Source organism: Leguminivora glycinivorella, chromosome 2, assembly GCF_023078275.1.
Source record: "Leguminivora glycinivorella isolate SPB_JAAS2020 chromosome 2, LegGlyc_1.1, whole genome shotgun sequence".
In the NCBI taxonomy this organism is placed as follows: domain Eukaryota; kingdom Metazoa; phylum Arthropoda; class Insecta; order Lepidoptera; family Tortricidae; genus Leguminivora; species Leguminivora glycinivorella.
The window spans coordinates 1,707,064-1,729,892 of NC_062972.1; the positions used below are offsets into that span (position 1 = coordinate 1,707,064).

A 22,829-nucleotide genomic window follows, 5' to 3' on the forward strand; every position below is an offset into this window, starting at 1 on the left:
TTTTATAATGTTAACCAAATTCAACATAAAGTATCCAGCCGATAAAGTTCGTTTGTCCCTTTCTATCACACCGATACGTCGGAAAGGGACAAACGAACTTTATCGGCTTGATAACTTTAGTGTACGTTTATGAATAACGGGGTAAGTAAGTATGGTAAACATCAGAAAGGGTGAGTAAAACAATCTGAAAGGTTCTAAGTTTTACTTAAAGGTTTTTTTAATCTAATCCAAATTTGGTTATGGTAGCTGAAAAAGTATACAGAATAGTATAACGCAAGTTTCTAGCGGGAAATTAACTAAATAAATATTATTTAGTAAATACATTATCTATTGTTGTATTTAGGATTTACCGAACCAACGTCGGTGTAAGTCCAAAGAGAACAATATTTATTAACATTTCGCTATTACCAATTGGCAGCTGGGATTTTTCAAGAGATTTTGGCGAACTTCGGTCTTTTACAGTAACATAATAAACTTACCCAAAAAATTAATAGTTGATAACTGATGCAACTAGCTACAGTAAAATTATTTTTTATCATGATTAACGGATTATCGATTAACTTTAACTTCCGTTAAATTTGTTGAAATGTATCGCTTTAACGATTAACGAAGTTAACTTTTATAGTAACGGATTAGCGATTATCGAAGTTAACTATTTGATTAACGGTGCCCAGCTATGAGTATAATTAATACACTTAATTGTAAAAATGTAATGTACACGGATTAATGAATTTAATATAGATAAGTAATTATTGATATATGGCAAAACGAAGGAAATTGTTTACACCTCCGCAAATAAGTATCTAATGATCATTTTTAATTTACCATGTTACTTCACGTACTTATTATAAAAACCCTAAAAATGTCTATTGAGTTTCTGCCACAGACCACCATGTGGTTTCTGCATATTCGCAGAGACATTGCAGAGAGCGCACGCCATCGATTTAAACTTCTCTAGATACACTATCACCTACAAATTCGGCACTCAAAAGTGTCCGATCGCTTAGTTGCAAATGTGTGCGTCCAGTTGACAAACGAAAACTTCGCAATGTAGTAAAAACTACTTTCATTTTTTTACAAAAACAACGTTATTTCTTAGTATTTAAAGTTCAATTTCAAATGCAAGCAATTGGCGGTTATGACATTAATGAATGTGATCATCGCGAAAGCCATAAAATTTTATTACCGCAGATCGCAGGTGTGCATATTTTTAAAAAAATCTACGTCTTATTGCAACCAACTTAAGTTTAATTTCGTTTGCGCTGCAACAATCTAAACGCCATTTTTACATTGGGAACGAGGATGGACAGAGGCATCATGGGAGTCGCGCTATGAGATGAAAGGCGAGAATGAGGAAATTTGCGGTATTTTTGCGAAAAACTGTTTTAAAAAATCCTATTAGATAGAAAATTTCTTAAGGAACAAAACGTTTGGTATAACATTTTTCGAGATGTTGCGTATTTTAAGCGAAAAAAAATGAGTTTTTACTGTACGATATTTTTATTGATATTATCTCAAACAAAAAAATATATAAGGTACGGCGGGACAATTTGGACTGGGGGACAATTGCAACTGAACTGATTAATATCTCCACGTTTTGCAATGTTTGCATTATTAAATAGAGTCAACTGAGGTATATATATATTATATATATAATATGTTATCTTCTTCTAAAATAATAACGAAAGTTGTTGCTCTAAAAAAAGAGAATGTTTTATTAGGCACAAACAAAGATATTTAAATTATAATGCACATTGAACATGTAACAACCAAAACACTTACCTAAAAAAAGAGAAACAACATTTAATGCTATTATTCCCAATCTTTATATTTTAAACGATTTACAATGTAACGTTATTTATAGAATAAAGCCTTTGACATTTTATGTGAAAAATACAGCTGTCAAAGTCATGGCCATGTCATAGACACTCACAAGAGTTGTAGGCTGAATAGGTAGCAAAAAGGCTTTATTTACATATATATATATATGTCTGTGTGTGTGTAGGTATGTATATATATGACATATGTGTGTGTGTGTGTGTGTGCGTGTAGTGAGTGTATGTGTAGCGATTATGTGAAGGTAAACAGTTGAGGGATTGTATGTGGTGTGTGTGAGGGTGCACTTGGAGAATATGAATTAAGTAGCTATTAAAACAAAGAAGAATTGAACGATGACATTAATTTATTATTCTACGTATAATTTCTTTCAAAGCTTTGTTTGGGTAAATCTTCTCTCCGCTCCTCAGCTATAATCTTGCGCCATTTTTCCCTTTCAACGTCTTGTTTTGGGAATCTGGAATAAAAAGCTTTTTTATTACTTAAAAACGAATTTGCTATTCCCGGGTTGTTTCTTTTTATAATTAAAGTAATTTATAAGATATGTATTAATATTATTGAATTGAAATCATTTATTTCAGACTTATTGGTCCATAATAATAAATAAATACATACATTATTAATATGAAATAGGCTTCTTTTACAAAAAATATAAATTAGCGACTCCATCATTCCATTTTTAACTATGTTCCACTTCATCCATCTTTTGTCGCCGTCCGCTCATTACTAGTATAGCGCGAGAGAAAGAGACAAACTGCGTAAGACCAAATCAAGGAATTTACTTTAATTATTCTAGAAAATAAATGTTTTTTGTAAGTTAGGAAGCCATTTTGACCACAAATGCATAACATTATAAAATTATTAACAATTACTTACCGGAAATACGATACGTCATCCTTTTTCAACGTATATAAGGTGTTATTTTTGCACTTTTTTACGGAGCACTTAGGCATGTTGCCGACATGGCGGATGAAGCGCTACTGACCGCCCAATTGTGCTTAGAACATTTTCAAGCACAATTTGCTGCGGACACATTCTAAGCCGTGATGGTGCATCTAGGTAGTTTAGATCGATGGCGCACGCGGACACCGGCGCGGCGCCAGTGGACGCGTCTGTGTGCGTGAGCTAGGTATGCATACAACTACAACTGCTGTAGGCACCGCCCCCCTCAGTAGATCGATGCGATAACATCGATTTAAACTTCCCTAGCCTCGTGGCGCCCACCATACAAAATTTTTGCTAGGGAATTTTGATTCTTATTGTACTTGAGATTGAATTCAATTTCAGTTATTCGAAAAATTTTAGAAACAAAAGAAATTATATTTTATTTGTTTACATGAGAGTTAAAATTCCATTGAAACCATTATGTACTTTAGAAAGTACATTCGGCGCCACGAGGCTAGATACACTGTCACCTACAGTCCGATCGCTTAGTTGCAAATGTGTGCGTCTAGTTTACAAACGAAAACTTCGCAATGTAGTAAAAACTACTTTAATTTTTTTACAAAAACAACGTTATTTCTTAGTAATTAAAGTTCAATTTCAAATGCAAGCAATTGGCGGTTATGACATTAATAAATGTGATCATCGCGCAAGCCATAAAATTTTATTACCGCAGGTGGCAGGTGTGCATATTTTTAAACAAATCTACGTCTTATTGCAACCAACATTATTTTAATTCAGTTCGCGCTGCTGCGCGGTAGTTTAGATCGATGCGATAATCCATCGATAATCAGATAATCACCTAAAAACGCGACGAACGCCGTCCACTGCCGCGATCTAGATAATGAATATGACACTGAATTGTGCAAACTATTGGACATAAACCGTGGACGTGGCCTTGAGCGTTCGGATGAATCGGATGGTGTCCTACCGCAATCTGAGGCCCTGAATGTTTTAAGACTGTGCACACTTACGCCGTGTCTTGCGTGGGCGACGGTCGCGCGACCGTCGCCGTCACGTCTCATCGCATCGTCTACTTCCATATCGATAAGGTTTGATTTCGTATGCGTCGCAACGCCGTCGCGCGACCGTCGCCCACGCAAGCCATCGGCTTATCAGTCGCGGTCGTCAGACGCGTCCCATAATTTGTTTCAAACTTTATACACAAGTTTTCCTTTCAATAGCAATAGCTAACGTAACGCTTGGCTTGAGTAATAAAACTGTATAGTTAAATTAATGAAATATGTATAAGTAGGATATTGAAATCTTCTTTCTTCGTTGAGCCATCACAGCTAACTTTAACTTACAAACGGTCTTAAGCACCTGCACTTCTGAAGGCGCTTAAGTCATTTTTGCTAATAAAAAAAAACCACAACGTTCTATGAACATTGGTCAAGTGCGAGTCGGTTTTCGACTTTTCCATACAAAGAACTCATGAGCGCCTGAACGACTATGATGGCAAAGTTAACGTTTCGCACTTTCAAGACTACGTATATATCTCGGAAACGATAAGAGATAGAGCAAAATGGACTTCAGATTTGGGCTTTCGGTGGCACAAATTCTATGTTTTCGTCAACAGACACCTTTTTTTGGACCGATTTGAATAAAATTTTGCTCAGTCAATTTATAAACGGTCTTAAGCGCCTCCTTTTTAATAGGAACTTAAGTCATTTTGTACAAATGAAAAAAACTTGAACAAGTTCTAAAAGGAAAAAGACAGAAATGAATTTCTTTATACCTGTCCAACTCGCTTACACAATTTTAAGACGTTTAGTAACTACTTGCAGCGGCAATGAGTGAAATTCGTAATCTGAGTTTTTTTCTCTTAAGTCCAACTTACGCTTGACTGTAGATTTCTAATAGGTTTTCCTGTAATCTACAGGTAGAGGGCTATCTCGTGTATTTTTTTGAAAATTTTACGCTAAGTAGTTTCGGAGATAAGGGGGGGAATGGTAATTTTTTGCTTATTTTCTTAAATTACTTCTAAATTACCAAAACAAAAAATATAAAAAAAATATATTTCAGATGCTGATAAAATGCTCTTTCATTTGATATGTAACACAATATAGTTTTAACAACTTTGATTTTTAATTTTCAATTTACCCCCCCAAAAGTGACCCCTGTGATTAAATTTAATTTAATTAAATTACATGTCCGTCTTTGGGCCACAGGTTTACATACGTGTGCCAAATTTCAAGTAAATCGGTTCAGTAGTTTCGGAGAAATCGGCTGTGACAGAGGGACAGACAGACACGCGAGTGATCCTATAAGGGTTCCGTTTTTCCTCTTTGAGGTACGGAACCCTAAAAAAACTAAAAATGGTAATTTTCGAACCTATCAATACCTCCTGTGAATGTCGTAGTTTTGTGTCATAGGTTCCCGCACTAACGACCCGCTCCGGCTTCGCAAGGATATTATACCCTATATCTTGGATCACTCCATTAAAAAAAAACGCATCAAAATAAGATAGGTTCGTAGTTTTAAAAAACTAAGGAAAACGTTGCGGGACAGACAGACAGCGGGAACTCGGGAAGCGACTTTGTATGTAGTGTTTATAGTTTATATGTACTTATCCAAAAACATTTCTGCTTCTAATTTTACGAAATCTGAATTCATGTACAGATTATCAGTTTTTGAGTCCCTCTTATTCAAGTAGGTTGACGCTCCGAGTTTCAATTCTGTTCTGATTTTTTCGTTTTGATCTGGCACATGTTCATCTCCACCTTGTGAATTTAAGCATTATGTGTTTATTTCAGGTAAAGAAGATAATCTTGAACGAAGACTCCGGCGCTCCGGTGGAAAAGCTCCCATTCCTTCAATCTCTGTGGGCACAGACTGCCCCGCTCTTTCGCCCCCCGCTGCTATGGCGGACTTTGCAACTCTACTACATTACCGCGATGCTTTATGCCGTGTATGTATTAGGGTTTAGCCCGACCACCTGTGGTCATAAACCATAATTCCATCGGAGGGGTGCTGACATGTCGTGAATGTGGTCGTAGATTCACTGCGAAAATTGGCTACCTCAGCCACCAGAGTGGTCACGACCGTCGCTCTCAATAGCCAGTCCAAATCCTGTCGCTGAGGCCAAAACTGAATCTTGCAAGGATTTACATAATAAGGCACACTACTGACACTACTTGTGCTGTCGTTCAGAGTAGTTCTTGAATATTAATCGGATTCCAGGGGAAAATAAGACGAGGCCAGTACGGACCAATCAGCAAGCGTCAAGAGAGATGACCACAAATAACTGTTTTCTCAAAGCAGTGCATGTCCAACCACTGCAGCTTTTGGGAAAAGCTTATATGACCTATATGTCCAATAGGAGTCTTTCGAGGCCGCATCAACCACATTTGACAAACATATCATCGTCACGCAGCAGACGTCAATGGAACTTCCCATACAATAAAATTTAACGAACGCTTTAACGGTGACAGACGGTTTGATGCAACCGGCCCTTAACGTGCTAATGATGAGCAACTTGTTTACAGAAACAACAGTTTGCTGATGTGGTACCCGTTCCTGCTGAACACCTATCTGACAGATGATGGTTCTGCAGACCAGGGTGGGCTCTGCAACATGATCCTTCGCTCGCAAGACGCCTCTCACGTCCAACAAGTAAGTAAATAACATACTGTGTAAAAAATAGAAATGTAGAGCAATAAAAGAAGCTGAATACCAATCAATAATCAGGCAATCATCCATACTAATATTATAAATTGGAAAGTGTGCGGCAAAACAGAGCGACGAATTGACGCGATTTTTTAAGTGAAGATATTTGAAGGGATAAAGAGTGACATAGGCTACTTTTTGTCTCTTTCTAACTCTCCACTTCCCTAAAATGGGGAGTAGAAGTTTGTATGGAGAATTCTTCAATTTTCGAATTTAACGCGAGCGAAGCTGCGGGCAAAAGCTAGTAGATTATAATTTTCACCATGCAATTTTCTCAAAAACCGGCTTCCAATAAGTTCGAATGGACGAGCCGAAACGATATCTTACCGTGCAAATACTTCCGGCATTTTTGCGGGAAGAAAAATGACACTTTTCATTCAGTACCTACATACATACCAAATTAAACCCGTATCGACGACACACATACGTAGAAAATTTACAGTTCATAGACAAATCTTCTTAATCTTCTACGTGTACTGTACGATGTGTACACGTATATTGTGCATGCTCCTCGGGAAAAGGGAAATACCACGAATACCCTTCACCCTTCCATATTCTTATAATTATAAAGAGCAGCAATCCATATAATTATAAAGAGCAGTCTCTCATTCTTCATTATTTTCCAGACATCCATCTGCTACTCCAAGCTCGACTACTTCACAACTTTATTCAGCATCACGCACTCTTTATCCTTCACGCTCATCAACGTCTTCATGTCCCGCTTCGCCGGCCGCATGAAGCTGATGCTGATCACCGTCCTGACTGTGGCCTTCTCGTCCGGTGTCGTCATCATATTTACCACAAACAACACGATTAGCTTCCTGTTCTTCCTTGGGATTATGACCACGGGGCTTGGAAGCGGAGTTGTGTTCTCTTACTTCATTGAGCTGTATCCCACGTCTTATCGGTGAGTTTTTTCCTACCTACTTAGACCAGTACATCCAATCTTTAAAAAATTAGAGAAAAAGTTTGTATATGGAAAAATCTGAGGAGGCGCGACGCGGAGCTTCGAAACTCAGCGAAGGCTGAAGGCCCAGTTCCGCGTAGGGCTGAAGGCCCGGAGCGTCTCTGAGAGGCGCCCCGGCGAACCGGGAAGTTGGAGTGGAACTGTACACAAAAAAATTATAAAAATCTTCGTTTCACAAATTTGTCAAAAACACCATGAGGTTATTACAGTTTCATTTTGGCGACCATTTTTTTAGAAAAACTCAATTCACTGTAGTGCTTTTATTTTTACCTGTATTTTAATAATATTTTAGGTACCTAGGTAAAAGTATCAAGGAATAGGTTTGTCAATTTATTTTTTCATGTTTTCAGTGGCATGGCAGCGTGTCTGGGCGTGATCGTGGCGCGGGGAAGCGCTCTCACTGCCATCAACATCCTTGGCTCCAACATCATGACCAACTGCCACCAGTGCTTCTACGCATACACAGCCTACATCTTGAGTAAGATTTTTGTCTAAAACTTCCATAAGACCTTAACCTAGAATAGCGTAAATGTCACGAAATACGTAAGCATATATTTTTGGTTCCAGTAAGTTTCCGCTTGAGGACGCTGTTGATTTTATCCATAAAAAATTTGCGCAATTAAAAATTGCACACAATGGCGAATGGGTTAGAATATGGCAAATAGAAATATATGTTTGTCCGTGTGTTATGATCTGGTTCCTAATATTTCCATGTGTACACGTAGGTACATCTCTAGAGAGTCTAGAGTCCAAAAAGACTAATAGACCGCGGGCTTTGATTTCAGATTTCTTATCGGATTGCAATAATCTAAACATTCAAATTATAAACAAATCAATTATTTTTGGAGTCGGGGCCAGCTTGCGTATGGTTGGGTGGGGCAAACAGGCAATAGCAAGACAAGAACAGGGCTGGTACTGACTACAAAAATAATTGATTTGTTTATAATTTGGATGTTTAGATTATTGCAATCCGATAAGAAATCTGAATTCAAAGGTTTATTATATATATAATATATATATTTTTTAATTATAAATGGGCTTACTCTTGGCCACAGACTAGCCAAAGGCAAAGACGTGGCCTACGATGGAGTGAGCTCGCCCAGAAGATGCCTGTTCACTCTTGATTTGAAGGTTGCCGGGTTATATGAGCTCGGAAATATAGCCATATTTTGCTTTTTAGTTTCTCCGTGTTTTGTAATGCGCTTATTTTTGAAGGCGGTTTTATTTATTTTTTTAAGTTTATTTTTGTTCATCAGCTTCTAAATTATTATCTGACAAATGATGAAACGGGTGGCGATGAGTGAATTTACAATAGTTTTTACGTGTTTCGATGACGGCCATTCCTCAACCCACCAACAAAGCGACAGCTGACTGCTGCTGCTGTTTAATTATTAATTATTCACTTTAATAATACGATAAATATGTGATAAATATAAATAAATACACATAAATATAAATAATTATAACATAACTGTATACTACTATCATAGAAACCCCCCCCCCCCATTTTAGGGATGTGGGGGTTAGAAAGAGATAAAAAGTAGCCTATGTCACTCTCCATCCCTTCAACTAAAAAATCATGTCAATTCGTCGCTCCGTTTTGCCGTGAAAGACGGACAAACAAACAGACTCACACTTTCCCATTTATAATATCAGTATGGATATTAAGCACTGTGCGGAGGATAATAATTGTAAATAAATCTTGTTACAGGCGGCATCATCGCATCGTTCTTTCTGCCTTCCGACGCAAAAAAGAAGACTTAAGGTAACGGACCCAATCATGGACAGTTTAAGAAAAATTTTCGCCTGTTTTTGATATTTCACTCATAAATGTAAAAATTCTACCGCTAAGCGTGTTAAATCTTGAATGTCCTATCCTTCTTTTACATTTCAAGCGTATTGCAGAATGGATACTCCTATTAGTTTCTTCATACTTAACAAATTAAAAGTAGGTGTTTTTCCTCCAATTATGGACGGCAGTTCTTCAGTAATGGATCCCCCATTATGGACAGTGAAATAAGTTTAAAATTTTACTTTTAAAGCCAACTGATACTCAATGAGTCAATTTTATATACCATAAATACAATTAGTTTGAGTTATTTTCACATAGGATTGTTTTTTGTAAATTTTGGTTTTGTAAATTGTTCCTTGTCCATCATAGGAGGTAGGCAGTTTTTCGGTTCCAGTAATGGACACTCGCAAAATAACGCCATTTCTTTATATCTTTGGAGCAACAAACTAGTATGTTTTATACCTGATCTCATGCTTAATGCAGTAAGTAAAACGCATTCAAGTTTACACAGAGTATTATTTTTTTATTTTTTTATACATGAACTCAACTCTCTTAGCGACATTACAAAGAATTCGTCTTGATATTTTTTTCAGTGAACTGATGAATTTTATCTTGTCGCCAAATCCTTCAGAAATAACCGAATTAATTGAAACTTCAAAATGAAACAGCTCTATAACTCTATAGTTTATGGTACATAGCCGTCAGTTTTTAAAAACTAATTTTAGATACTTATTTTTAAGGATTTGTGTTTTTTTGTCCATAATGGCATCACCGTCCATTATGGGGTATTTCACCTTAAGGCCCATTTCTTCAATGCGAAAAGTCGCATACGAGTTCCATTGCGGTATAAATTAATGTATGAGATGAAACGTTGGTTACTCTACAATCTGCATTGTAACTAAAATTGTATATGAATTCGCGCGCCGAAAACGGTTGGTGGATGTTTATCAAACGTACAAACATCAATAATATCAATATACAAATATTGTATAGAAAGTTTGTTAGTTGCTCAGTCTATAGATTGTTTGTTGCTACTCATGCTTCAGGTTCATTATGAAGATATATGCACCTGAATAAAATAGGATGATATAGGCAATAAATATTGAAATCATATCTGATATCGACTTTTTCTTTAATCTTTCTCCATACATAAGTATATGAAATCATCAAAATCGGGACAGTAGTCATAAATAAATAATGTTTTAAATATTACTAAACAGTTGCTCGCTGCTGAAATTAAACCCTTCAGGTTATTATCAGAGCACATTTGAGAAAAACCGTAAAAGACCCCGGATGTTTTGTCACGTATGGTGATATTGGAAGGGTAAGAAGGGGATTGTTTGGTCACGTTTGTGGGGTCTCGCATAGTAGGTACCGGTTGCTCCAGTTGGTATGACAACCAAATTCGTTGCTATGGGATATACCTAACTTGTTTGATGTAAGTACGGGACGAACAGGAAACTGTTGTCATGAGAATCGTATTAAAATACTAGGTAATCGTTTTGTATTTTAAATTGTGATATATAATTATGTATGTTGTTTTCAAAACAAAGAGATAATTCCTCAATAAGTGTAGTTTTTTGGTGATAAATTTGCCAATGACTAATAAAATTTCGGTCAGGATCTCTGGTATTCATATAAAAACAATGAAATGTGGTGTTCCTAAACAAAAGTGTCATAGTTCTAATCAGCAATAAGAACGAATTTCTGTTGGGTTTCCAAATGAAAACATCCTTACTGCTCTAGAAGCAAAAAACCGGCCATGAGCGTGTCGGACCACGCTCAGTGTAGGGTTCCGTAGTTTCCCGTATTTTTCTCAAAAACAACTGAACCAATCAAGTTCAAAACAATTTTCCTAGAAAGTCTTTATAAAGTTCTACTTTTATGATTTTTTTATATGTTTTAAACATATAGTTCAAAAGTTAGAGGGGGGGGGCACTTGTTTTTCCTTAAGGAGCGAAAATATTAAATATTACCAAAAAACGATTTTAGTAAACCCCTACTCATTTTTAAATACCTATCCAACAATATATCACACGTTGGGGTTGGAATGAAAAAAAAAATCAGTTCCCACTTTACACGTAGGGGGGGGACCCTAAAAAAACATTTAATTCCACTTTTTATTTTTTACCACTTTGTCAGCGTGATTGATATACATATTGGTACCAAATTTCAGCTTTCTATTGCTAACGGTCACTGAGATTATCCACGGACGGACGGACGGACAGGCAGACATGGCGAAACTATAAGGGTTCCTAGTTGACTGAACCCTAAAAAGCCCTTCAGTTATGAACGCCACAAATCGTGAGATGGTAGAGCAATAAAAATCTGTAAGTAAATGCATAGATAACAATAAGTAGAAAAGTAATAAATACAATAATAAAACACCACACCGGCCTGGCTCATTGACGACCACCGGTCTGGCTCAGTCGGTAGTGACCCTGCCTGCTAAGCCGTGGTCCTAGGTTCGAAACCCGGTGAGGAGATTTATTTGTGTGATGAGCACAGATATTTGTTCCTGAGTCACGGATGTTTTCTATGTATATAAGTATGTATTTATCTATTTAAGTATGTATATCGTCGCTTAGCACCCAAGTACAAGCTTTGCTTAGTTTGGGGCTAAGTTGATCTGTGTAAGGTGTCCCCAATATTTATTTATTTATGACCGCAATAAAATCCACCATTTATTAGTGTCACCCGAACTCGTAACAGTCGTAACCACTCGTTTAAAATTAAATAGACTCAATAAATGTATACCTACGCCATATTTAAATCATATCGCTCCTTGAAAAACATAGTGTCATTAAATGAAAAACGTCTTTTTTGGGTACAATGGTTTAAAGTTTTGAAATTTTTGAATTGTCAAAAATTGCCATTTTTACAACAAACTTGTAATTTTTTTGGCAGTTCTTGTTAGTTTTGTGACTAAACCTGATAGATATAATAGTAAATTGTATTTTTTTTATTTTGTTTCTAAGATAATTAAGCTTAAACAAAATGGTAGTGACACTTTTCCATTTATTTTTGTTTAGGGACACATGACAATTTTATATCTTCGTTTTACTTTGTGGAAAAATGACACTATAGCCAGTTTTTTATGAAATTTACCTTTTATTTCAATGAATAATTAGCAATCAAACCACCTTTTATGTATATACATTAAAATTTATTGAATTAAATGACATTCGGTCTCAAACCCTGTATCTATTTAGCATTACTGCCCTTAAAAACTAGAAACACTCCTGGCTTGCCCTCTGAAACAATAAAATATACCTAAAAAAATATTAGAAACAAAAATCACTTTCAATCTTGACATTTGCGTTAGTAATACATTTATTTTAATATCCATAAAATTCATGACATTTTATACAAAAAATTAATATTGTCAGGAAAAAGTAACCAAAGTGCATTCAGGTTAAAATTAAAAAAAAATCAAACGCAATAAAATCAACAAATATCGAAAAAAATGACTTAAAACTAACCTTAAAACCCAGTGTTCCTCCCTCTGGCCCTTCGTGTAGCTTCCATGCGATCAGTTATGGACCAGACTTTTTAGCGCGAGTCCATACATTAAGCACGACTTCAAGTATGGACTCGCGCGCGACAAGACAAGTTGTGCTAGAGGGGCTGATCAGTGTTACGATCAGTTTTTGAGGAATATTTTCCCATTCCTCAATAACTACGGCTTCTAGCTCGTTGAGGGTGGCTGGAGCAGGATCCCGTGACCAAACAAGCCGTTTTAACTCATCCCAGAGATGTTCGATGGGGTTCAGGTCGGGGCTCGTTGCTGCCACTCCATTACGGTGCATTCCGACCTCATGCAGGGAGTCCCGCACTATCACGGCAGTATGGCAACGGGCGTAGACGTGCATGAATTGGAAATCAGGTCCAAAAAACTCAGCGTACGAGACCATGCGTTCTTCTAAGATCTCCATAATGTAACTGCCTGCAGTTAAGGACCCCTCAAACCGACCACAGCCAGTGCGGGAAACACAGACGAGATCCGTTTTGCCGTCGATGGAAATGCCGTCCCAGAACATGCACGTAACTGACTGTTTCTTCGGTGAAGACTGGTGTAAACTGCTCTCCTTGACTCCTGTGCACCCTTTTGCGTCTATAGTTGGTATAAATGATCTCCTTCGTCTCGTTGGGGAACAAACTTTCCTCTATTGCTGCAACGTTCAATCCTTAAGCCTTATGGCAATTCGATTGGGGTATTGGCTCTGGCTTCAATTGGTAGCCCCTGTCAGCTCTTCGGGGTAACATTTTCTTCTCCCTCAATCTTCTTCTGATCATGAAGACACTCACTACAGTTCTTCGAGCTGTTCTAAGCAGTATCTGCAGCTCAGGAGCGATAAGACAGCGGTTCCGCAAAGAGGCCGATACAATGTACCGGTCGTCTCTAGCGGTGGTGCAGCGTCTTCTCTCAGATCTAGGCCTCCTGATATAGTTACTGGTCTCCAGAAACCCCAACAAGACTCGTCGCACCCGGAAACGGATTATGCTTAGGCGTTCAGCAACTTGCTACTGCCGTAGTCCGTTTAGGAGCAGTACCACTTGAGCTGCTTTTTCTGGTGTTTTACCCCTATTGCCTTCAAGGCTTTTTTTTCTGCAGGCGTTCGTCCTCAGTGACCTTTGGAGTGCAAAAGATCCACATGACACCTTTACAGCTCCTTTAAAAACCGCCTGGGGTAGCACACCTAGAGTCCCATTAAAATCGCATCAATACCTTTTTTTTTTAAACCACGGCAGATTGGCGATTATTGTTTTTAAGAAAGTTGTACACATTTTCTCTTAAAGGGCTTTAATTGTACTTTGAAATAATACAAATATTGATAGATTACAGTCAATAAGATTAGAGATATTTTTGCTTGAAACGATTTTGCGCGAGGTGCGATTTTTTTTTGAACGTGGTATACCCTAACTTATGCGAAGTTTAGTCGGCCGCTTGAAATGTGCATGCTCGTGGCGATGTAGCAAATAGGTGATCTACTGATCTGTAGATGCTGGTGTGTTTATACTATTGATGATTGCTTTGAATTTTTGAGCCTTGAATATCGTTGAGCAATTTTTTACTGTAAACAAATATACTTATTTATGGCTAATAATTTAATTATATTAATGCACAAGAAATTTATCCACTAGCAATCATATTTTTTATATTGTATCTTAAATTAATAATTGTGTCTTTGTAGATCACAAAATAGCAATTACTTCGTAAAAAATGATTTTACATTTATTATTTTACAAAAAAATAGAGTAAAATGTCTTTTTCATAGGATTTTATCAAAATTGTGTAGGTTTATGTGCTAAACTTAAATGGAACAATGGTATTAAACGTAATATGTCTAGAAGGTAATTAATCATGTTAATCATTAACTGTTTTGTAATTTTAATTACCGCAAAGCATGACATAAAACTTAAAGTGACAATAATCAGTCAACGCGCTTAAAGCTACCATTACCAGTTAAAGTGGCTTTAAACTCATAACAGCGGTATTCCATTTCTTTGCAAGCGTAATTATGGTAATTCATACAATCAAAAATGACACTAAACAGATAATGACGATTCATTCATGCAAATTCTTTTTAGCGAGTTAAGACCATAACGTCATTTTAAGTAAAAGTACAGTACAACTTTATTTTTAACCTGCATTAAGCCTAATAGTTTAAAGCCAAACCGTCATTACGTGCACAGTGTCACTATACCTATCTCAAAACGTTTAGAGTTGTTAAAGTACTAGTGTCATTATAGCAAAAATGACACTGTTACTTTAAAATGAAACTCAATATTGAATAGTTATTACAAGTTCAAAGTGACACTTTAAGGACTGATACAATGTTCCATAAGAAAGTTGTCATACTTACCATTCAATCTCGCGGAACACCGTCACTAAACACAAAATGACAATTTTCGTCTTAGAGTTCACTACATTTTGATCGGCGTCCAGGTCATTATTGCAAACATGACATTGTTCCCGTCCCCCACGCGTCTATTTCCACTATTCGCCATAGTGACATTAGCGCCCCCTGTCGCCTCTAAGCGAGCTAAATTGATAGGTGTCTTTGCATTGCGTTCGTTATGAACGCGCGACCTAGATGGCGTTGTTAACTAAAAACCTATTGTTTTTGGATAGTGTCACTATGTTTTTCAAGGAGCGATATTTTAAAACTAAAACGTGAATCTAGTAAACAATACCTATTATGATAACAATTTTTACCTGCATTCTGAGATCTGGCTTCTGCATAAAAAAGCAGTGTTTTTATTTACTCGTTTTCATCAATCTACCACCACTTCAGATTTAGGAGGCAAGTAGGTATGTAAAAATCTCTTTCCTTCCTAGAAATGATGCAGCCAAAGAACAATATCGATAAAGGTATATTACTTTTAGAATAACAACCACACTTCAGTCACGATTTCTAACATAAAGAATTACCTAACTTTAAAACTAAAGTAAAATAGTAATTAGTTCTAATCATAATGGCGACCAATGAAGCGTTTGCCGCGGATGTGAACGATTATAATACGGATAAGAATAAGGATTTTGGAGTTTGCAGTGTGACTGGGAAGAAAGAAGATGAAGTTTATACTTATGAAGAGGCTATTACTCTGGCAGGTAAGGTATCTGTAGAATGAGAAAGTTTGCACACTATGCACGATATACCTAAAGCACTAGATAATAATAGTACAAATATGGACTAATCATGTTTAAACCCAATTTCTATTTAAGAAATCGGATTAAAATATAACAAAGTGAATGAGTTGACCAAGACGTCATTTGTTTTCATATAAATTTTAAATTAGTAGGTGCATTGATTTGCCAGTTTTTGAAAGAAACTGTTTTAACTATTATGAAAATACCCTATTGTATTCCACTTGTATAGATAACTATAGCCTACGCTTACCTTATATTCAGTGAGCCCGTGAACAATATTGCTGTGTTGTGGCATCCAATAATTATTGTGAAATATCTGCAAGACATAACACAACACTCACAACACTGAATGTCCGATTTTGTCCACAACACACTTTAAATACATTTATAATTACAAATAACCTTAGTCTACACGACAACGCAGCGATCATCAGGGTGCCTGTACTGGAAACGCAGGACCCGAAAACGAGGGTTAGGTATATCACAACAGGTGAATTTAGATATTTAGACATTTTATAAAAGCCCTCATATGTTATAGTATTTTATGCAACTGGTGGTTAAAAGAGGTCAAAAAAGGTGAGTGGCGTGGGTAACAATTTGAGGCGAAGCCGAAAATTGTTAATAAAGACGCCACGAGCATTTTTTGACTCAGTTAAACACCGTTGCATACAATACTTTTTCTACGACCAAGCACTTATTTTGAAAGAAAATTATAAATTCAACAAATACCTACTTTCAGTCATCTTAGTTATCTAGGTGGTCCGCCTACCATTTTGAATATGCAGTTTGAGTGCAAACATGAAAATAAAACTGTCTATGGTATGGTTCTTTGAAGCCTGGCCACTAAGACGAATCGAGCCGAGTTGAATCGAGTTCTATACATTTGAATGCGATTCGACGCGTCGCCAATGAACGCAGCAGAAAACGAAGGAGTCTCGACTCTGCGAATTGGTTTGTTAAGTTGGTAGCAATGTATTTACTGAACTGTAAAACAGCTATATCGTGCGACTGCTACTAAATGTTTTCAGGGTATAGACTAGATAGACTTGTCCTGACATCTTTTATGTAGGGTTTTAACGTTCTATGCACGACCTTGTAACTCACGAATAACAGTAGGTACGGGAGTAGAAAAAATTAATTAATTTCAAAATAGAAATTGGGTTTGGTATTCATCGTTGATATAACTTAAAGTGACTTGACAATTGTCACGATATTAACACGTAACATAATAAGTGGCCAGTTCTTGACTAATGAATAGACAATGCCGAAGCGATTTAGGTCTAAATAAAATAGAAAAAGAAAGCAGCAATTTCTTAAAGGTATTTTAATTTAAACGCGACTGTAAATAAAGTGATTGTCATATTTTAGGAACCGAATAGACGAACGGATTCAACTATTACTTACTTGTATGAGAGTTACACGCCAACGTTACAGGTGGCGTACAGTTCCCATAAAAGTAGCAGTTGAGTTGCAGTCCGTCTGTCTTCTTCAAACGTAAGAGCTCTTGTCGGTGGAGCAATCTCCAACTCGTTCAGTCCTACCAACTACTTCACCTTCTGGTATGACACGACCTGAAACCTTTTCTTTTATCCATATGTATCGGTCCTTATTTTCTTTTCTGATATAGGGAACGGCAGCTACACCTACGGTCTAATGGCTGTTCTCAGCCTTACAGTCCTATCAATGGTGTGTGACATGTTTGGATTCTCCGTGGTAGTCGCTGGAAGCCAGTGCGACCTCCAACTCACGCCGAGTCAGCGGAACACTCTCATGTCCATGCCTTTTATTGGTAAGACCAAGTAAGATTTATTTATGGTCGACGCAGAACCTACGAATATTTTAATCTGAATCCAAAGACATTCCAAGCTCTGAGCTGGAAGAACTAATTTACTTCTGCTCCCTAAAGATTGCTTGGAAGTTGCCATAGCTTGTTTTTAAATCATTTTATTTTGCAACAACAATAAGGCGCGCCGCTAAATCTTGGTACAACCGACGCGCTTAGTCCCCATGGCTCCAGCGTTTTGACCTCAAATACCTCAAAAATGTAACCACAAGTGTATATTTGCGGCCTTTAAGGTCTTCAGCCAAAGAAAAAAAATCAAAAATGTTGTGGACGCAATAACGATATTACAGGATATTGATATTAATTATGGTTTCAGGGCCAATAATAATGTCGTACCCATGGGGCTACTTCAGTGACACCCAGGGCCGCAGGAAGTGCCTCCTCATAGCTTTAAGCATCAGCTTCGTGGCCACGGCCGTCAGCTCTCTCTCTCCAAACTGGATCGTTCTCGCTGTGCTCAAGTTTTTGAGCACCAGTTGGTAAGTAGTCGTTGAAATTTCAAAGTAAGAGCGTTTTCTCATTGTCCAATCCGGCCGTAGAGCAGTTTTTTTGACATAAAAGATATTTTATACTACTCTTTGCATAAGAGTTAGCCAGTAGTCACATCACCGGAACCCTGATGCTCGGACCCACTATTTTCGTATAATTTTGTAACTAAATGTATATCTTCCCCCTCCCATTGGCCATATCAACATTATCAACTTACTTGACATCGGCCACATCGCCTTACCAAAAGCCCATGACCAAAGCTGGTGACACTCGTGAAGGATAAAGTCTGATCGGAAAGTGAAGAGTTGTGGAAGGTATTGGACTCCATACATTTCACGACTCTTCAGTCTTCACTTTCCGAACAGACTCTAGTGTTACATTTCTCTGTGCGTAGCCGAGCGCACAAATGGTCACGATGATATCTCTTTCGTAGCATATCTCTATCGCTCTTGCGTATTGACGCGACAGAGCCAGACTGCATTTCTGGCGTCGCAGAAATGCCATTCGGCTACGGGGCATGTTGTTACTATGTCTTCTTACTCCCATTTGCTCTATCAACTGACATCCTTAGCCCATAAACTAAACCAAAGTCCATCAGCTAGCGACATCTATAAACGACAGTGTTACATTTCAGCTGCAGCTGCGCACAGTCCGTGACATACGCGCTGTTAGGAGAGTCCAGCGGGCAGGACGTGCGTGGCGGCTACATGCTGGTCATGACAAGCGTGCTCATGCTCGGACCCACTTACTACTTTCGTAAGTTTGCCTGTGTGCACTCATCATATCAGCCCTTTATCGCCCACTGCTGAGCATAGGCCTCTCTTCTAGTACGCCAATTTTCCCGGTCCCGGACTAGTGTCATCCAGTTGTGACCCGCAATTTTCTGGATCTCGTTGACCCAACTAATACTTACTATGAGTGACTTTCATAACTGGCCATCTGAAGACTGTCTGAATGTGTTTGTGCCTACTATTTTAAAAAGTATAAAAGCTAAAAATGACCAGGCCAGACATTACCAGACAAGTAACCAATCGATTATGCTTCGTATCGCAGTAATTTCTGTCTATCGGTCTTCCATATTAAAGAGTACTACAGCGCCAGTTTTTTGATCATAAACGAACTGCCATGTTAACTACGTATGACAGAGCCCAGCAGGTTATCGTTAAGAACTAAAGCCGTAAAGTTTAGGTTGAGGGAAAGAGACAGAGCTACAGCAGTTATATATCTGTGTCCCTTTCTCTCTACCTAAACTTTACTACTTCATGGTATTAACCCCCCAGAAATCAAAAAAACCACCTATAAAAACATTCCAGCGATAGCCTACTTCCTCCTAAACATGAACTACTCCATCGACCTGGGCTTCATCAGCTTCGTGCCCTGGCGTCTCCTGACCCTGGCGCTGGCGCTACCGCTGGGCATTTGCGCGCTGACGCTGCACTGCTTCTACGAGAGCCCCAAGTTCCTGGCCAACGCTGGGAGGGAAGACCAGGCGATCGAACTGATGAGGAAGATTTGGAAGAGGAATGGCGGGAAATATCGTTATCCTGTAAGCTATACTTGTCTTGTCTATTAAAATAATTATATATATATCATTTCAGACCTTGAGCCCATATTAAAATACAACACATAACACAAATTAAACTAATATGAAATGTAAAATTATATATTAGTGTGCCTAAAATAAGTTCTGCGAATTCGTCCATGTAGAAGATGTCAATCTGGTTCACCCAACAGGGATATTAGACCCAAAGATAGCTTTGTAAATCGAGGTTCATCAAATATATGAATTCTATATCTGTAAGAATAAGATATGTGTTTTATCTGATCTTACAGATATAGAATCCCCACTGGACCTCATGTATTTACAACTGAATACAAATGTAAAAATATCTTCAAAGAATTAGTGAAGTGTCGAGCCTATAAGTGATGTTCTATAAGCTCTAGTAATCCTGATCGTAAGTACAACAAGTTTACAAAGAATAACAATGAAACACTTTGCTTCTTCTTTTCTTATACGCAATGCCAAGGAGTGAAATTCCTGGCCCGCGTATATCTCCCAGCTCTTATAACCCAGCAACCTTCAAGTGTGAACAGGCGCCGACAAGGCGAGCTCGCTCCATTGTAGGCCACGTCTTCGCCTAGCTCATTCATAATAATAAAAAAAAGAAATTCGCTGAACACTTCCAGGTAAAGAAGCTGATCCTAAATGAAGGCAGTGCCCCGGTACAAGAACAGCCACTGCTGCGGTCTCTTTGGCACCAAACTGCGCCGCTTTTTCGCCCTCCAATGCTGTGGAGGACCTTGCAACTGTACTACCTTACTGCTGTGATCTACAGCGTGTACGTATCTTTCATATAGCACTGGACTTGCCAGACATCGATAGTGTACCTTTCTTGATAAGTACCCTCTCTTCCTTATAGATTATTCGAATTTTCGAAGTATAAAAATGATCCTAGATTAATATATTATTATTCCGAAGTTAACAGATGCTCCACAATGTTTCCTTATTGCTTGAATGTCAGCACTCCTTTAAAAAGGTTTTATTAGTCATAGACCTGTGGCCGAATCCAAAACTTCGGTTGACTGGGAGAGAACAACGTGAAGCATTAAGTCAGCCACTTGTACATTTTTATGTGCAATAAACTGACTTATTCCGTCTATTGTCCTTTGAGTCCTTGGCAATCCGAACCCTCCTTGGAACTTGTGCACTCCTTTTTACTGTGTATTTAACACAGCAAAAGGGAACGTACAAGTTTCTAATGGTTTGGCAACGCGCATGTGACACTCTTTGAGTTGCAGGCGTCCATAGGTTACGGTGACCGCTTTTCATCAGGCGGGCCTTAAATTAATAAATAATTTGTACCCGCAGCAACAACAGCATGCTGATGTGGCTCCCATTCATAGCGAATGCGGTACTTGCGGACAAGCGGCCGCCGGCGGCGTGTGTGACGTCATCCTCAGCTCAAACGGTGGCACGCAGAATGCTGGAGGTCAGCCAGTAAGTCAGAATGAAATCATTGGACTAAACTTACGCTAGAGCGTCATGGTGTCTGCTCGAGATCCCGTTGTATACTTACTTAGCACTAATCCTATCCAGTGAAGGCACCAGCAGCAGTATTCAACCCCTAGGTAGACAAGTAGAACTTCAGCAGGAACTACGCTAACAAGACATATTATACATTAGCCGTTAGCAGCTCGCGGCAAGTCGCTAAGAAATAATGTCTGACTAACTACAACGAATACCTTAGCTGAAAAAATATATTAGAGATTGTTTTTATCTAGGTATCTCCAAACTTTTCTTTCCAGAAGTTCTCAATTCTCCAGGCGTGCTCTGCTGCTCTGAAGCTGGTTGAAAGAAGAAGGTCCAATTACCATCACAAAGTTAGAGATTGAGTATAAGCCTATTGAGTCCCACTGGTGGGCAAAGGCCTCCTCTCTCTTCTTCCATTCCTCTTGGTTTTGAGCGACAGCTGGCCAGTCTCTCAAAAAGGAGGCTAAGTTATTCCACCATTAAGTTAGAGATAATCCAGCATTTAACATTCTACTTTTGTCCGCAGACCGCCTGCTCTTCAAAAGTAGAATACCTGACCGTCGTGTTCACCCTCGGAGTCTCCATCGTCCTCGCTCTGTTGTACGTGCTGATGTCCCGTTTCTCCCGCATGAAGCTCATGCTGGCCTTGGTGCTGGCTGCGAGCGTTGTAGCCGGAGTTGGTCTCGTCGTGGCCACGGAGAAGATGGCCAGCTTCGTGCTGTTCCTTATGGTCATGAGCACAGGGCTTGGCATTGGGATTGTGTTGGCGTACTTTGTTGAGCTGTATCCAACATCTTACCGGTGAGGGTTAGGGATTAGATATCTGGTAAACATGTTGATAGAGCACTAAAAAAGTTTTACTGACAGTGATGCTGAGTGTAGGGAGAAAACTATATTCTAAAGAAACCTTTTAAGGTTGATTTAAACAAAACTTGACGCATTTCTTCTCGAAAACCATGACCATTTTAAAAGTTCTTGCGTTTTGTACACTTTTATTTTTAAATCCATGACTTGGAAAGTGAAAGGCGTTTTCTTGACTTTTTTAAATCGCTTATGAAAATGGATATCTAATCTGTGACTATGTTCTCAGCGGCATGGTCTCGTGTCTCAGCATCATCGTGGCGCGCGGAAGCTCACTGCTAGCTATCAACCTCCTCGGTTCCTACATGATGACCAGTTGCCATATCTGTTTCTACGTCTTTATCGTATTTATCTTCAGTAAGTACTACCAACTAAACAATGATATATTTACCCAGTGCTCTCAGTGTTTGGTAGTGTTAGGAAGCTCCCTGATTACATCAACCTTCTTGGTTACTATATGATGATCAGCTGCCATGTCTGCTTCTACGTGTTTATCGCCTTTATCTTCAGTAAATACTACCGACTAAACAATGATATATTTATCCAGTGCTCTCAATATGACTTTGGCAAGAGTAAGCTCCTGATTTCTATCAACCTCCTCGGTTCCTACATGGTGACAAGTTTCCGTGTCTGCTTCTACATCTTTATCGCCTTTATCTTCAGTAAGTACTACCGACTACACAATGATATATTTATCCAGTGCTCTCAATATGACAACGTCCTCGGTTCCTACATGATGACCAA

At 38.3% G+C, this 22,829-nt stretch overlaps 2 protein-coding genes across 2 annotated transcripts in view; both read left to right on the top strand.

The window, feature by feature from the left end:
• Window positions 1-21,909, top strand: part of LOC125234801 (probable polyol transporter 4) — a 28,249-nt gene extending 6,340 nt beyond the window's left edge. Inside the window, exons 6-16 of the mRNA XM_048141211.1 lie at window positions 6,267-6,393; window positions 7,074-7,354; window positions 7,765-7,892; window positions 15,703-15,822; window positions 17,489-17,650; window positions 18,021-18,183; window positions 18,828-18,949; window positions 19,507-19,739; window positions 20,360-20,532; window positions 21,063-21,191; window positions 21,751-21,909. Coding sequence (XP_047997168.1) covers window positions 6,267-6,393; window positions 7,074-7,354; window positions 7,765-7,892; window positions 15,703-15,822; window positions 17,489-17,650; window positions 18,021-18,183; window positions 18,828-18,949; window positions 19,507-19,739; window positions 20,360-20,532; window positions 21,063-21,191; window positions 21,751-21,772 — 1,660 coding nt within the window. The 3' untranslated portion in view covers window positions 21,773-21,909. The remainder of the gene's footprint in view (window positions 1-6,266; window positions 6,394-7,073; window positions 7,355-7,764; window positions 7,893-15,702; window positions 15,823-17,488; window positions 17,651-18,020; window positions 18,184-18,827; window positions 18,950-19,506; window positions 19,740-20,359; window positions 20,533-21,062; window positions 21,192-21,750) is intronic.
• On the top strand, window positions 5,541-10,324 carry LOC125242181. The gene is made up of 6 exons (XM_048150901.1): window positions 5,541-5,689; window positions 6,267-6,393; window positions 7,074-7,354; window positions 7,765-7,892; window positions 9,126-9,179; window positions 10,007-10,324. The coding sequence occupies exons 1-5, from the start codon at window positions 5,676-5,678 to the stop codon at window positions 9,176-9,178; spliced, it is 603 nt and encodes a 200-aa protein (XP_048006858.1). The 5' UTR covers window positions 5,541-5,675; the 3' UTR covers window position 9,179; window positions 10,007-10,324.
• Window positions 21,910-22,829: the final 920 nt, after the last annotated feature.

Bases quoted from the DNA above. Each gene is read 5' to 3' on its own strand.
- LOC125242181 (XM_048150901.1), top strand. The intron at 6,394-7,073 runs GTAAGTAAATAA...ATTATTTTCCAG, and splicing joins ACGCCTCTCACGTCCAACAA to ACATCCATCTGCTACTCCAA. The intron at 7,893-9,125 runs GTAAGATTTTTG...ATCTTGTTACAG, and splicing joins ATACACAGCCTACATCTTGA to GCGGCATCATCGCATCGTTC.